Source organism: Anser brachyrhynchus, assembly GCF_964034855.1.
Source record: "Anser brachyrhynchus genome assembly, chromosome: 1".
NCBI lineage: Eukaryota > Metazoa > Chordata > Aves > Anseriformes > Anatidae > Anser > Anser brachyrhynchus.
Genome location: NC_137694.1, coordinates 189,943,667 through 189,961,278, shown reverse-complemented (window position 1 = coordinate 189,961,278; position 17,612 = coordinate 189,943,667). Strand labels below are relative to the sequence as shown.

General features: G+C 41.6%; 1 protein-coding gene across 1 annotated transcript in view; it reads right to left on the bottom strand.

Annotated features, from left to right (window-relative positions):
• The window catches only part of FLT1 (fms related receptor tyrosine kinase 1), a 108,953-nt gene that overhangs the window by 38,023 nt on the left and 53,318 nt on the right, over nucleotides 1-17,612 (bottom strand). Inside the window, 2 exon segments of the mRNA XM_080560893.1 lie at nucleotides 2,395-2,685; nucleotides 8,497-8,605. Of these exon segments, the coding sequence (XP_080417019.1) occupies nucleotides 2,395-2,685; nucleotides 8,497-8,605 (400 nt within the window).

Sequence of the window (17,612 nt, the reverse complement as noted above, 5' to 3'; positions counted from 1 at the left end):
TTATTTACCAGTACAAAAATATAAATACAAGCTTTAATTTTAACACTTAAAAAAAAAAAAAGAAAGAAATATAATTCACACCTTTCTCCCTAAATAATATATTACACAACAAAAAGCAGAGAAACTCCCCAAACCACTGAGGTTCCCCCATCCTCTGAGGACATCAAAAGTGACAGTAGTCTTTATCTGGCCACTGAGAACTGCTTTCCAGAGAGTTTTCTCTGTGCCTCCCAACAGAGATGGCCCCACAGAGATTTCACAACGTCCTTGCACAGCGTGGCCCTCCGAGCACCAGTCAAGACCAGGCTGGCAGGACGTCCACCCAGCAGTAATGCACATCATTGCAATTCACAACCATTTCATGGAGGAGCAGGCTAATGGCCTAATTTTTTTTTTTTTGATCCACACTCATATTGCCTGGCAACTGGCTGCTACAAGTCATCACAGTCCGGCTCCCAAGGCCATGGAAAATTCAGAACGTCCTGTCATCACCGCCCACCTTGCCATCAAATGTCTTCTCACAAAATAGCCTCATCAAAAAGGGGATTCTGTATTGTGATCCTTCTGAATACTTGCAAATGCTACAGAGCACATTTACCCCATTTTTAAGCCATCACCAATGATTTCGCTTGCTTTTTAGGCATATTTTAGGAAAAAAAGAGACCCAGGTCCCTTTGCAAGAACACATTGTTTCTGGAAGCCATCACACTAATAATGAACAAAAGAGCTACTGTATACAAGCAGGCTATAGGTGACATTTCAAGATATAAATGATTATTCTTTTCTTTACTCTGACAACTTCCAGGTTATCAATTGTTTTCTAAGCATTTTAGGCTCCATGAAGCTGGCATTATGGGGAAATGCTATTGTTTACCCTTTCACACTTGACAAAAGCAATTCCCACGTGAAAGACAAGTTTAGCCGTGGGACACAGTCTCGATACCTAAAGGAGGAAATAGTCTGGTGAGTTCCCAAGCGCAAGAAACTGTCATGTTGTCACCCTCTATTTTAAAAGCACAGCCACTTTGTTCCTTCGCTGTAGCTATTTTGGTCAGTACGGTCTGTTTTGTTATGGCTTATGTAAATGCTATATGAGTGATCAATCATAAATGTAACCAAAAATAATAAAAGCTATGTATTGTAAAAAAATAAAGTTATCAGATCTATTAAAAATAGTAACTTCTTCCTTATACAGAATTTATAATACACAGAAACATCTCATAGCAAAATCGTGACGAAGGAATCAAAAAGGGAAACAATCACAAGGAAGTTTAAGGTTGCCCTTAATTCTCCTTCAGCAGTTTAGTTGGTTCTTAATCCCCATAATAAATCCAATTGTCATTTGTTACCAAAAGCAATGAATATTTTTAATGGCTTCAGTTTTGAACCTCTGTTTTTAAAAAAAAAGTATTAAACCTCTCACTGTGCTGGCTGCAACCTTGTCAGTCATGTTAGTGGGATATTTCTCTTTTAATAAAATAATTACAACATTACAAATTCCTGTGTCTTCAGTCCAGGAACAATACTCATGCTTTTTATCAATAGCTTTTTACATTAGTGCAGAACTGACTTTAAAAATTGACCAACACAGCAACTGGAAATCTACCTGGATTTATTTGGAGAAACACAGTTCACGTCTGTCAGTTTTTAAATCATCATTATTATAAATGATATTATAGGTCTGTGCATTATATCAACATTTTTATTTCTTCCCTGCATACTTCCTTTAGAAGATACTTCTTAAGATTAATGTACTTTAGTGTAGAAAATAATTTCAAATAAATAAGCATTAGAACTTGCTCAGCAGGTAATATTTATAAGTCCATCAAGATCAGATTAAAATAAAAAATATATAGTCCAGTCAATCTCAAACTGAGTTGTGCTCATTCTGCACATTAAAGTTAACTTATTAAATGTCCGTTGTTGACTGAAAACAGCAGTTTTTTAAGTTAATCAGTTTATTCAGCTTTGACACTTTTGACGAGGCCGATATCAAAGTGGAAGAAAAGATTGATCCAAAGTTTTCCTGATCGCTCAGTAGGAGACACAGCAAGAGAAAAAAAGAACAACATGCAAAATGTAGCACAGGGGATCTTCCAAACCCCAGCTTCCACGTGCTTTGTCAAAGCAGAAAACACCCGTCTGAACTCAACTGGAAGCTCATGCGATATGATTTTGTTTGCTATTCCTCCTATGTCCAACCCATGGGGGAATGTGCACCACCTCAGGGCCTGAAAGGTAGCAACAGCAATAAAAAATCAAGATGATATGAGACACCTGTTACTGTTTAATGAGTCCTTTAATGTTTTACATTGCTTTGTGTTGTACAATCATTCCTTGTGCTCTTATATTTGAGGATCCGAGAGTAAACAGCCTTTTTGTTGCAGTGCTCACCTCTGATTGTAACGTCTTTCTTTTGAAGCACTTCTTTCCCCGTGTATATGTTCCTTGCTCGGCAGACATAGGTGCCTGAGTGTGCCAGGGAAACGTTCTTGATGGTCAGAGTGAGGGTGATGGAGTACTCCTTGTTGAGGGCCCTTCTTGCTTTCGTTTGGTTGTTGACTGTCCTCGGTAAAATCCAAGCGATGTCTTTGTACAGGAATTTGTTGGCCGAACAGGACAATACCAAATTCTCTCCTTCAATGGGCATTTTTTCCAAATTAATGTGGAATCCACTCGGTACATCTGTCAAAAATCAAGAACACCCTTTAGTTTATGTGAAACGAATGAGCCAAAATTAACATGGCATATATTTTCCCCTTTATCAGGAAGCCTTTGAACTGATCAATGTCGTTGTCTTCCTGCTGAAGTCTCTAATCTTTCCTTTCATATGCTAGGCTCCAGCTATTCTTATAATTTGTCTTAGAGCTATAAGACACTTGGGCTTGGACATCAGCTCGTGTAAACTGAAGCTGCTCTTGGAAGTATCGAGCTTGTATAAATGTTATGCCAAGTTAAGACAGACTGGGGCAAGGTACCAAAAGCAGAATTATTTAAAGACAACATGCTGGGACTATGAAAAAAGACAGAAATTCTGGTCCCAGCTGCAGCTTGTGAACTGTATGAGAGAAGATGAATATCTAGAGGGTGAGAGAAAAATACTGCAGCTCATCACGCTTGGATATATTGTTTTCTTTTTATTTATCGTTAGTCAGATGAGTGATTTTTTTTTTTTTTTTAATGTGCTTAAAATCCAGAGAAATTATGGAATATATGGTTACGTGCCTGAATTTCCCTTGGAACAGAGGTATTTACTCCATGCACTTCAAGCATATCAGCCACCCAAGAGGAAAGCAGAATCAATATCCTCTGGCCTGGTGCCAGCTGAGTGCAGGCAGTGTCAAGGAGATCACTCTATGCAGACTGCTTAGCATTAAACATAGGTGAGTAATATCACCTGAGAGAAATCAAGGACCGCTGCACCAACCATTTCCTCAGCATAAATACGACTTGAGTTTTAACAAGGATTTTGCATAGCAGATAGTTCAGGCAGGAACTGATTTAGCCAACAGCGTAAAAAGCCTGACTTGCAAAGACACACGGGCGGTTGGATGCAATGTTATGGCAGCCTCCAGCGCCTTGGGAAGGGCCTGGACTCACGGCCTTCCTGGCCACCTCCTGGCCCTCTCCACTGGGGCTCAGCCATGCCGCCGACCTAAGTGAAAGTAGAAGCAAGTTCCCAAGAGAAAACACTTCCAAGTTTTTCTCCTAGAATGCAACCTCTCTTGGTTTATTTGTAGCAAATATTCTGATAAAGTCATTTCCTTCTCCCTCCAGTGAAATCGGCTTTGGCCATTTTCAATTGTTCTCTGTTCTCTCACTGCTAATTGCTACGGCACTTGGCTGTGAAGTTGCCTCAAGACTGTAAGACCAGTTTCGTCCTTCATAAGTGAGAATTATGCCTTCTTTTCTTGTCTCTTAGAGCATGAACAGCTCAACACAGACTTTCATTCAGTTCCACATTTGTCAGTGTCATTTCAGGCCTAACGTCACTGTGGCAGGGTGAAGAATATGTCCCCAGAGAACAACATCCCACACCCTCTTTCAGTAACCTCTTTCATTGATTGACCAATCCACTAGAAATCTTCTTCTGACTCCCTAAATTCCCAATACTAGCATTTTATACTGGATTTGTGATGAATTGTTCCTTTTATATTTCATTGTGGTCCTCTTTTTTCCTCTTTCTGGCAAAGAAAACTATAAAAAGCCTTTAATAAATTTATTTATGAGTGACTACCATCATCATGCTCTTTGATATGGAAGGGCATGTGGAAAGAGATTCTGGTTTCAGTTCAGTATGTATCAATTGGAAGTGCCACTGAAATGGAAGAAACCTTTCCCTACACGGGGTACAGCATATTTAACATAAAATTTCAAAATGCAGACATCTACTAGTTTTGTGTACGGGCAAAAGTTTATAGTCATGGAATGACACAAGTACCTCCAGAAAGCAATGTAGCCCATTGTATTCAGATGAATCAAATTCCAGAGATCCCGATCCCTCATGATTAATTATGAAGTGTTCTTGCATGACCAGTTTAGGCTTAGATACTCAACTTTAATGCTTAAGTTAGATGAAGCGAATCCCATGCTTGATTTTGTTGAAAAACATTGAATTCAGGAACATTTAAATCCAACCAAGGTCCAAAGTTTTGATCTAAGAAAGCGCTGCATCTTACCCACAGTGTATCTGAAATTGTTCTGATATGTATTGGGAAAGCCAGGACACTGGCCTAGAATACTGATAATTTTTGGCTTTCACAGGTGCCAGTGCTCAGTAAAAGCTAGGAAGAGCCAAGCAAAACTCTAAAGATGGAACTAAAAATCTCCTGGGACTGAGGCAAGTGATCTATTTTTAACATAGAAGGATAGCGTGCCAACAGAATAATATAGTTGCAACTATTTCCATGTTGTCAGGTCTGGAGCTCTTCCTAGATGTGTCTTCTGTGAAGAAAGACTATTTTCTGAGTAAATCTAGGGACAAAAGCAAAATGCACAGGATTCTGAAAGAATCATTTGTTTAAAGGCTACAAGCCCCCTAATATATGACACCTCTCACCAATTGTTACAGTCTCAGACTAGCTAAATAACATAGCTGGGAATAATGTAAAAGGGTTTTATTTACTTTAGTGATTTGAAGCTTCCTGTGGAAATAGCTCCCAGGTTTCCTGATGGAAGATTTTGTTTATCTTTGCCAAGCGCCATCAGGAATCTCAAAATAAAATGCGCCTAGTGACATTGGGAAACCAGGGAGATAAGACAGAGCTGTTCCTGTTTCACCCTCTGTAATTGCAAACACACCCATGGGCCTGCTGTGTGCCAGCAAAACAGCCCAAAATGTAGGGAAAGGGGCAGGCTGGAGGGAGTGGTGCTATCACAATTAAATTTGGTATAAAGGTGTTGCAGGGACTGTTTCAGTATCAGCAAGCAGGAGAACTCAGAAATCACTCTTCCATGTCACTTGTACATAAAGCTCACAGCTACTTTTGTACCTTGAGTGAAGATTTGGCTTTAGAAATAGGTCAGTGTGTCAATACCCCCAAAATTACCTTCATCTGAAAAAGGCAATAGGAAAAAATTACTTCAGAGCCCATGGATTTCTTGTCCTACACCCTCAGGCACAGGGCACAAAACTATACCACCCTCAAACCTCCCTTAAACCCACATGCAACTTGCACTTTGAGCTGCTAAAAATTATGAGAGATTTACAGTAATGTAAAAGTAAGTGCTTGTTGTTACAGGGTCATCTCTGCTACATTTTCTTGTTCTTACACCTACCTTTCCATGAAGGGGCTGACTGCAAAACTAGGCTTGCTGAGATGAGCTTTGCCTCCCCAACACCTTCCCAGTGGTTTCAGCCTATAGAAAAGAGACTCCTCACACCAGCACAGCTGCTCCACTAGAGCATGCACTTTTCCTCATCCCCAAGGCACGACCTGACCAAGATAGCCTCCAAGGAGAGGGATGTCTCCATCTGCTCTCTGGGATCCTTTATGTCCTGTCCCTCTTACAAAGGGCAGCAGCTCCTCTTCCTAGTAGCCCCAATAATATAACATAAACTAACCCCAGGCTGTCACCCAAGAGCCAAAGTATTGGTTTTGAACTCATCAGAACAAAATACTCTGCAGTGTCCTGCCCACTTTGTTTACATCCATCATCATTAGGGTCTCTTGTTTTTCAATTCTTTAGCATGTTATTTAGTGAATGAATGCTGGAGAAATGACGCATTTTTTTCACTGACGTGAACACAGGCTGTTACCCAGCCATAGCAGTTTGGTCTCAGCCTGACAGAGGAAAATTATGATTACACCACGCAATCAACTGATGCGTTATGTGCACAAAACAGAAAAATGAGTCTGACTTGATTTTTTTGCAAGAACAAAACAACAGTATTGTTTAAACAAGCTGCCTTCAATCAGTGCAACTGAGCGTCAGCGGATGAACAGGACTTTCCATGTCACACGATTGAAGTGCTCAGCTCCAGGAACTAAAAGGACAAATGCATTTCAACATCACCACCCTATATAGAAAGTTTGCCACCAGTGAAGATGTTAAGAATTTCCAAGCCATAATAAAGCAGCCACTCCTCTTTCTGAACACCAGCCAATACCAAAGTCTTCAAAGGAAAGTCATAATATTCTGCATGTTCTCATGCAAGCTCTGGTATCAAGGAGAAGGATTTCCTTCTATCCCTGGTCAGGATCTGAGAATATGAGATCTAAGAAGGGAAACTAACTGTCATGTCAAAACACTAAAATATCCAAAACTTTGAAGGGGAGATTTGCGTACTGCAAATCAAAGTTCAGCTTCATTTGGTTTCTTCCACGTGATGTTTCGAAGACTGGGGAGGAAGAGCTAGACAAGGTCATATTAAAAGAGCAACAACCTCTATGAGTGAGTCTCAGTGACTGCTCAAAGCTACGTGGGAAGTCCTCACATGAAGATAAGAATATGGCTCAATTGGCACATTAATTTATGTAGAATTATGTGTCATTTTTAACCTTTCTTTTCAAACAGACACAATGTAAGGGCAGGGACCAAAGCAAAACTGTGATTTGGGAGCTGGGGAAGCAGTCATCTTCCAGCTGGCAAATGTTCTTGTCACATCCATGAACAGAACATGGAGTTACTCTTCTTCTGTGTTCTAACAAACAACTTGCCTATGCAACACTTATCTGTCTACATTTCAAGGACTACTTCTCTTGCTTGGTACTGAATTTCCATATTTATAGATAATTGGGACTTTCTAAATGTAGAGGTGTACTATTACAGCCAGAACACTTCAAAAATATAATTTTTGGTCCACAAAATGGTGTGTGTGTGTATGTGTGTGTGTAGAGAGATCTTCCTCCTTTTTTTAAACCAAATTTAGTGTTTGTCTATTCTCTCTTGATAGCTCCCTGTAGTAACAGTACTAGTTTCACTAACATTGTTCATCAGAATGATAAGCAGGAGACTGACAAGAAAAACAGATAAGAGAACCAGCAAAAATTAAAACAGATACATTGAAATTACTTTTCCCTTTAGCTTCAAGATTGTGATTTGTGGAATTAGGTATCAGAATTTTAACCTTTCATCTTTTCTCATGTTTCTGAATGGTTTTCATTTCTTTAATGACCTATTCTGAAAGCTGTCATTAGCCTAAGTGCTCCATGAACTACTGCTTTGTAAACAGAACTAAAAATAAATCTTACACAAGAAAACAAATCCTTTGTTTTGGCATCTGCAGACATTATGCTTCTAAATATTGCAGTAGTTATTCTCTTAAACTTGTCTTTTTTTTTTTTCTCAGTAATTCCTAATGTCAAACCATTTAATTGTTTGTTTCTGAACCTGCAAATGCTTACATAGTGATGGATAAATAACTGGAAACATGCTTGTATGCACGGCTAACACGATGAGCCTTCTTGGTGTCATGGCCCAAATCCCATCCAAGGGCATCTTTCTCAGAAAAGGGAACAAAACTCTGCAGCTTGCACCCTGCCACTTTTCTACCTACAAATAGTCCCTGAGAGCTGTGAGAGGCTGCCCAGGTACTCCTGGCCTCCCTCCTCTGGTACCTGTAGATGTTGGCACTGCTATGGGCAGTGAGCTGTGACACGTCCTGGTTGGGAGCAGGATGAGGCTGTAGACACAGTCAGTGTCACACATGATGCTGGTGTGTGAGAATACAGTACCATTGCACATATAGAATGATTGCAGAGTCTAGGTGATTTAAAAGGAGGAAGCACAGGTTGCTATATTTGGGAGCAATTTGTGTCATTCTGGGATAGCTGATGAAGGCATGAGTCATTCACCAAATTTTGTGACCTTAGAAATCCAGAGCAGCCGCTGTGACAAACCCTTTCAGGAGCACCAATAGGCATGGAATAAGTTTATACGTGCACATATTAAAACAAGTCTCAAACTTTGGGATATGAAAATGCCATCACAGCCTGACAATTATAATCATACGACTAAGAAGCACGTTTGGCTCTAGCGGGGAATAGATCTTACCTGTTACAATAAAGCTGACATTTCTTTCAGCTTTTCCCACTTTGTTGGATGCCACACAGCTGTAGATTCCAGAAGATTTGGCTTCAGCTACAACGAGAGTGCTGGCAGTCTGCGAAAGAAAGAAGAGGTTCAGCTCTCGTTGGATCACGAGCTCGGTTAAAGCTTCCCTTCTCTGTTTCCTAAGTTGATAGTCCTATGATTCAGTCTCTCCGTTCATTCAGCGACAGGCACCACTGAAGCTATTTAAAGGAGGTATCGCCACATAAAGTTTTGGAAAGGGTGGAAGAATAACAGGAAATAAGCTCCTTGAGAGACCATTATATTATCAGAGCTGTCATAGCCAAAAATCTTTGAATGTATCTCTCAGGTTGATTTATCTCTTGGTGCTGATGTGATGATAAGCTACAAAACATTAAACATGACACAATGTGGTCTGCCTGAGGAGATGACCAGCCTGTAGGGCAGCCAAGACTGTAAAGGGAATAGATGAGGAATGCCTCAGGCAGTTGGATAACACTGGGAAAAAAAGGTTTGGCACTACATGCATTTGATTTCTCTTTCATTTTCTCCTGTAAGTGTTAGGTGAAAAATGACAGAGGCAAAAGAGAAGTTTACTCATCCTTTTTTTGGACTATCTCCTCTTCTTGGATTTACTACTTCTATTATTAAGAAATATGTTGGGTTTCTTTACATTGCACTCTAGCACCATCTTAAGAGGTTCACACATATTTTCACAAAGTGATATAACTTGCAAGATGAGACTTTGGAAGGCCAGAGGACAAAAAGTAAAACAAAACAAAACAAAACATTGTAATAGTAAGAGTTATACCTTCATGGTGCTGGAAAGCCATGGTCTAATGTCTTGGGCACTAAGTGAGAGAAGAAAGTTACGCACAGGCAGCTAAGGTGTCATTCTGATATGGAGCTGAGACATGGGGCATGCACAGGGGGCTCAGCATTAGGACACGCTCTCAGGTACAACAGTAGCTCAATTTTCTGTCTTCCTGTCCCCTTTTTAGTTCTTTGGCAAAACGTGCTTTGACTGGAGTTATGGTCAGAACTGGGACAATGATGAAAGCAAATTGAGTGGCCATGGAATCCTGTTGCTTGGAACTGTTTGGCTTTTCTAAAAATCTTCAAAATAATTTCTGTGTAATTAATACATTCTTTTAAGTCTGTCTGATTGCTGCAGCTCAGAGACAACCACAAGAGTGTGAGTCAGTACTAAATAAGGACCAGTTATCTACACTTTTACATAAGCAGTGGCTGAGAATTTGTGCTGCTTCTGCCTCTTACTCAAAGACTTCATGGCAATCCCCAAAATACTTGTTGTACCCCTAAATAATACAGACCTTCTGTTTTCCCAAAAACTTTATTTGTTTGAAAAAGTCTAATACTGCAAGCAAACACAGTGAAGGCAAGTCATTTAATTTTGGCCAAGGTATTTGTTTTAGAAAGCTGCCTTATGGCCACATCAAAACAACAAATGATGCTAATAGCACCTCTACCCTGTTAAGCTGTGCCAATGGCCAGCTACCTGTCTGCTAGTAAATTGCATCTCATTTTCAGCTAGAATTTTTCTAATCTACCTTTTTGGCTTTTCTGAAGGAGGCTTAGTAATACTAGATAGGTAATTATAGCCCTTTAAAAATTTCATACAATTTGGCTAAATTCAGTAGGCTGACCTCTATAAATTCCTAATTATAAAGCATGGGTCCAGCCCTGCCTGTGTTTCGTCATTCTCTTTGAATTCCTTCCAGTTTTTAAATAAAGTGTGGACACAGGGCCCAGAAGCAGGATTCCTGCAGCCGTTTCATCCACACTAACTTGGAATGGAAGGAAGTCCCACAACATCTGCCAGAGGGCTAACGTGGGTGGCTAGGAACTGCTTCTGCCATCCCAGACTTTCCACAACAAAGTCATCCTTTCTTATGTCACTTAACATTACCTCATAGCCCCTTTGCCCAGGTAGCAAAGACCTGTGACCAAAATGCACACTGAAGGAGAATGAGACTCTTCCTCTCTGACTCCAGGACATCTGTCTTGATCCTACTATACCAAGAACTAGACTATTTCTGAGCCTGAAAAATGCATGTCAATTATTACTCCCACAATTACTATAATAGTTTGTGTTATTATTATTATTATTATTATTGGTGGTGGTGGTTTATTTTGTCCTGACATTGTCATGTATTAGTTTTTAATGAAAAAAATATCTGAATTTTACTGTTCCAGCCCACTACAATGTGATTATTACTTTTATTACATTGAGAATATCACTTGCAATCATACTCAAGCAGCTTGACTATAATTACTGGCTCCAGTGTTAATAGATTATACTTTTACTTGTATATTAAATGATGCTAGAGGACTTGCCTGGGCACTGAAATCCAGTGATTTATACTGCTACCTTGTTCCCAACATTGCTTTGGTTTTGACCAACTTGCATTGTCCCAAGTAATCCTCTAGCACAGTCTAAGGATCACTCCCAACAAGCAATTCCATGTAAGCACCATCTTTGGAGGGTAAGGGAGATAAATGCAATGAACACAGGCCCTAGCACAATACCACTGCTATGTTTATTGACTAATACAGAGGTAGCCACAGCGTCTAGAAAAAGCAAGACTGACTTTGCAACATAACAGAGTATTTTAGAGACAAATTGTCTCTGCGTAAATCTTTGAGCTTATAAATTAGTCATAAGGATAAGATAACGTTTCTTTGAACAAGTCGTGAGCCCTCCAGTGGTGCAGTCTGTGTTCTGCACTGTGAATGCCAGCCAAAACCTACCAGAGAAGCGGTGTATACAAAACTAAGCCTGGCATGCTTCTGTTTATTGAGTAATTATAGCTGTTGAGATCAGTCTGTTCTGTGTGGTTTCCCTATACAGCTATTGCTGCAAAAGAAGCAAGAGAAAAAGTCTTCACAGCCTTGTGTCGTCTCTCTTTGCAACAGAGAGTTTCAGACCATGGATTTGCAACCAGATAATGCACAAAAAGTCTGAATCCAGTTGCTATGATCAGAGAGAGAGGAAGAAATCCTTCCTGGCATGCTTGGCACATTGAACCTGCTCCTCTGTCCACAAACCCCATTTACCACCAAAGCTTTGATCCTTTCTGCCTCCTTCCTGCACCCATCCCAGCTGAAGCACTTTACTACAGGCTCATTTAAGAGCCAGGGGCTGGGGAAGTGAATCACACACTGATACTGCTTCTGCCAGCAAATAAAAGAGGCATAAAGCAGACACTCTGAGATGGAAGAGGAAATTACAGATTTGTTCATGGTGGAAAGTGATGAGGAAAAGACTTGGGGGAGTGTGCACAAAGTGCAAAGCAGTGTGCGTGGTCTTTGTGGTTGGAGGCAGGGCAGTCTGGTGGTTCTCCTGGAGTGTCTGCTTGAATTTCTCTCATCCCGTAGTAGCTTAGTTGGAGGGTTGCCACTGCTCCAGCTGATGGCAGTGAAGCAAATGGAGGTTTCAGCAAACAGTTGGTAGCCTGCCTCTTAGAAAGCCTCTGTGCATATATATGCTCCATTCAGAGACTGTTGTGCTAACTAGGAAATAAATGAAAATATGATCTCCTCACCCCCTTGGATTTATCTTTGGCTAAAGGAAACTTATTTAGGAAGATACATGTCGAAATATTGGCAGCACACAGTTAGATTGTTCTGCTTATGCCAAAGACACATGATCTGCATGCCTCATGCTGGGAAGGACCATCAGTACAAAACATCTGGACAACATGCTTCACCTTCAGGACCACCAGTATGGCCACAGAATAAACACTAAAATGTCTTCAATAGCAGGACATGAATACGTGCAGAATAACACTTCTTTCCCCAGGTCTGACAAGCAAAACACTGCTGTTTAGCAAGCAGAGCTTCAGTTTCCCTCTGCATCACATATTGTTCTTCTTGAGCAGGCCATGAGACTGAACACATCCATCTGACTCACAAGGAGGTCACACTACAGACAGCTACACACCACCACAGGCACCTCCTGCTCTCCTTCTCAGGCCATACATAGAGTAAAGCAAGATTAGATTCATGCCTCCCCTACAGACCCAGGAAGGGGATGGGTTTCAGGAGTTGCAGCTCAGCAGAGGCAGGTGCCAAGTTCTCCTGGTTTTAATCTCACCAAATGCTAGGCTCTGCTGGCACCTCCAAGTCATCTATTTAACGCGTTGACAGAAATTCTAGTAGCACTCAGGAGGGCCTCAAGAGAAGTTACAATGTGCTGAAAGAGAGGCAGGCTACACTCCCAGTGCTATCTTTAGCCTGGCTTCCTAGGAAGATCACACTGTCTGCCTGTCCATCTGTCTGCCAGTCCTCTGTCCTCGGTAATTTTTTAACCCATTGCCTGAGTTCAACCAAAATTGACAGATAATCTCAAAGTTCAAAAGTTCTCCTATGTTTTATGAGAACCATTTGTTGGGTAGAGGAGAAAGACTAAAATGAGTGCTGCTGTAATGAGCTAAACAGCTCTTTCTTTTATTTTGGGTACCAGCTGGCCAATCAGCATGGATGTACGGGATAGTCAGAGGGCACATACAAGGACTCAGGACAAGCAGAACACATGCTTCCTCATCTCATCAGTAAGGAGGGGACATGGGAGAGAGCTACAGGCTTAGGGCTTGGCATAGAAGACACAGGAGAGATGGAGTTGTCCTATATTCCAAGGCCACACCTTATGGGTCATGTCCAAGAGGGACTGACTCTCCACCTTGATGTTGGACTGCGACAGTTTCTAATATTACCAACAGACAGCATATGTTAGAACGACCCATTATTGCCAGCCAAACCAGAGATGGACAAGCGCAAGCCTGGCTTTGGTCCTGTAGAACCTTTTTACAGGGTAATTTCTTTCCATTTGCCCTGAAGTCAGGTGGCTTTATCACTCGCAAAGGATGGGACCACTAAAAATTTGTGTCAGTAAGGCATTAGGTATTTATGCATTGAAAAAAAAAATAGGCCATACATGTATATATATAAGCACAATTTTATGCATTAATATTCTTTATAACCATCTGCCCTTCTGTCTACTCTCTCCTTCCCTTGTTTTTCTCATCCTTTCTTCTTGGCCAACACCTTCTATTCTCACTCATCTGAACCCACCTTCTTAGCCATCTTCTGTGTGTTCTCCATCCCCAGGATCTTTGTCCAGTCCCTCCTGCAGCTCCCTGTCCCTGATATCCCTGTACAAGGAGTACTACCTCCTTCTTTCAAAGCTGTTCATTATCCAATGTGTGGTTTATCCAATGCATGCACACACAGGAGGGAATATGCATATACTGCAGTGATACCAAAGAATGCCTGAGCTCTTTGCATCTCATTATCACAGGTCATTCACAGGTTCATATTTTAGGAAACCACTGATGATGATGGTGATGATGATGATGATGATGATGGTAATAATAATAATAATAATAATCAGTATTAGGCCTGAGCTATAGTTAGGAGTTACAGTATCACAGTATCACAGATTTCTAGGTTGGAAGAGACCTCAAGATCATCGAGTCCAACCTCCGACCTAACACTAAGTACTCCACTAAACCATATCGCTAAGCTCTACATCTAAACGTCTTTTAAAGACCTCCAGGGATGGTGACTCCACCACCTCCCTGGGCAGCCCGTTCCAATGCTTAATAACCCATTCGGTAAAGAAGTACTTCCTAACATCCAACCTAAAACTCCCCTGTCGCAACTTACGCCCATTCCCCCTCGTCCTGTCACCAGGCACATAGGAGAACAGACCAACCCCCACCTCTTTACAGCCTCCTTTAAGGTAGCTGTAGAGAGCGATAAGGTCGCCCCTGAGCCTCCTCTTCTCCAGGCTGAACAAGCCCAGCTCCCTCAGCCGCTCCTCGTAAGACTTGTTCTCCAGACCCCTCACCAGCTTGGTCGCCCTTCTCTGGACTCGCTCGAGCACGTCCATGTCCTTCCTGTAGCGAGGGGCCCAAAACTGAACACAGTACTCAAGGTGCGGCCTCACCAGAGCCGAGTACAGGGGCACAATCACTTCCCTAGACCTGCTGGCCACACTGCTTCTTATGCAGGCCAGGATGCTGTTGGCCTTCTTGGCCACCTGGGCACACTGCTGGCTCATATTCAGCCGACTATCAACCAGTACTCCCAGGTCCCTCTCGGCCAGGCAGCTTTCCAGCCACTCATCTCCCAGCCTGTAGCTCTGCTTGGGGTTGTTGCGCCCCAGGTGCAGGACCCGGCTCTTGGCCTTGTTGAACTTCATACAGTTGACCTCAGCCCATCGCTCCAGTTAGCTTTGGGTGGGAACATTGAGAAGTGATAGTTTTTAGCAGCTGAATGACAAGAGAGTGTCTGAGATCTGTTTACATGATAAGCCTAAGAATAGCTCAATTTTGTAGGAAGTCACCGAAAATGTCCAACAAAAAGAGAATGAAAATTTGGGTGGGGAAATCAAATCACTTCAAGAGTTTTTTTATGATCAAGTATTATGACTTCTGTTACAAACTTCTTCCATTATGCTACTTGTGTTTCTCAATGTCTGTTTAGAGAGGCTTCAAGGGAAATTTTACTAAAACACTGTTGTCACGGTTTCTCTCTGTCACCAGAAGAATAATGCAGAACAGGCTTCCTGCGTTACTTTAACCATGCAGACACGAGGTTTGAAGTTTTTCTAACTTTAGATATATACTTGTGGCTACCTGAATAACCACAGAAAAACAAACAAACAATCAACCTACCACAGCGAAAGGCCAAATTTTGGAGGGATTCATATACTGCACATACAGGAAACTAAGGAACTGGCATAATGTCTTTAACCAAGGTGAAAGTGGCTACCTTGATTGATAAAAGAAACCTTTTGACCTTTCCTTGTTCATCTCTTCCCTTGATTACAATAATCTCATCCTGTGGTCACCCCCATTTCTGCTTTCATGCTAACCCAAAAGTGTAACATCGGAGTCTCTTCATCCATTTCCTACTGCTTTGTCTCCTACTATTTTGTTGTATCCATTGAGCTTTGAGATTGTTTGTACCACACTTGCTATACTCGGATGTGGAAGTGGGGTAGACACTCTGTTTAGATAGCAGGACTCCATTGATGTGGAAGTGCCTCGGCAAGCTGTTCTTAGCTGTGTGCAGTAGCAGAACTGCTCACAGTAGCAGTTCATCAGAGCCAGACGCTTGTGATGACGTGCTGCATTCAGTGAGCTCAGTGCTATTAACAGTTTTACAATACCCCAGCACATGAGGAAGGGTTTTGTCTGAACTCTGTCCCTTTGAGTTTGCTCAGGGAGACCAAGAATGACTCTTGGACTGCAAAGAGTGAAAAGCTATAGACTCCCACAGAAAAAAAAATAAAAAAATTCCTGGATGCTCTAGAGCAGCTGTGCGCACACAAATCATGCAACTCACAGTTTGGCCAGAAACCCAGGCTTAGAGAGCATTTTCTACTTACAATAGCATTCCAGCTGTGTTTGAAAAGCTACGGAAGAGCAGCAGAAATGAAGAAACCTTTGAAAAGCAATTCTCAGAAGCAGAGAGAATTCACTTCAAGCTAAGAACTTGAAAACTACAGATGACATCTATATCTCCAGCACGGATGGCATGCAAGGCAGAAGCCAGGCAGAAGTGTCTATGTTCAAGCTGCTTTCTTCCTAACAGCACCACAACCAGGTACACTTGAAAAAGATGGGCAAACAGATTGTTTCACTCACCTGCCCTTCCCCATAGGGAGCAGAGAGGATAAAGCAGTACAAGACAGACCTTTCTTAGCTGAACTGAACAGCATGAAGACAAGTAATAACAGGAGAGCCGCTACTTTTCATTGTAAAAATTTCCATGTAACAAATGCAGAGATCATCCCTTGGTTCATTTCTGGGCATCCTTTTTAAAAAAGGGGCAGCTTGCCAAAGACTTCAAACAAAATCTGCAGTTCTGCTGCAAGGACCCATTATTAGCATCTTCCTCTGGGGAGGAATTTTTTTGCTGCTGACTGGAAGTTGGTCTGACATTTCAGCCACTCCTCTCCTGCTGTCTCCAAAACACACAACACAAGGAGAATGAAGTCTGGCCATTGGGCAGCTCCTTCTGTACCCTGTGAGCAGGTAAGGCTTCACCCATAGCATACCTAGATGTCTTCTGGAAAGTTACTGGGTTCTCATGAGCTTTTGTTCATAATCCCCCTGTTGGAATAGGCTTTGTCTTCCTGTGCCTGAAATGATTTCCCTTTCCTCCTGCAAATCTCTCCGTATGTCGCACTTTTTTTTCATGTGCTTTCCTACGATAGTATCCCCTAGGAAGCTGTTTGCTCCCATCTTTGCCTTGATCTCTAAGCATGTGGAGGTGGCCGGTTAAACAGAGCAAACGTCTCACTGGGATCCAGCCTGTTCCCATATGCTGGACCTGTGCCATGAACACCTGTGGTACTTTCTAAATAATACAACAGCAGAAGAAAATGCAGTTCCAGGCCTGAATCTTGGCTGCATGCAGAGCCCTATTTATTCCACGGTGTGTGAAAGGGCCCTAACATAAGAGTAATTACAGTTTATATATATTTTCACATGCAAAAAAAACCTGAAGGAAGACAAGGAAAGTACACCTACATCCCTGGTGTCCTTAGAATCACAAGAAGATTTTCAGCATCCTTAGAAATGACAGGCCTAGAATAAGGTAGGGGAAAAATATCTTGATTCAAAGGTTTTAAGTTGGATGGATAATTCTCCATGGCCCTTTGCAAGGTAATCTCACTGGCTTTCCCTCCCATGTTGGACAATGACATGACTGGCCTAATCATCCTTCAAAAGTGCCTACATCTCGCCATGGCCCATGAAGGGATGCTTGAACTGGACTAGACACCTAACTTTCAGACTGTTAATGAAGACAAGATGGATCCCACCATGCAGAGGTGACTGAAATCTCTGAATGAGATGTCTCTTAAACTTTGCTTCTTAAATCTGGATTCATTTGGCCCTTTAAAATTTTTATTGCAAGAAAAGACTTGGTCATCTAATAATCTAGGACCACATCTGTGAATAAACTTTCAAAAGAGAGTAAATCGTTTTATTCTCATAGGAAAAATAACAGGAAATTGTGCAATGGCACAAAATGAAGTAAAGATGGTCTGGAATCCTGCCCCT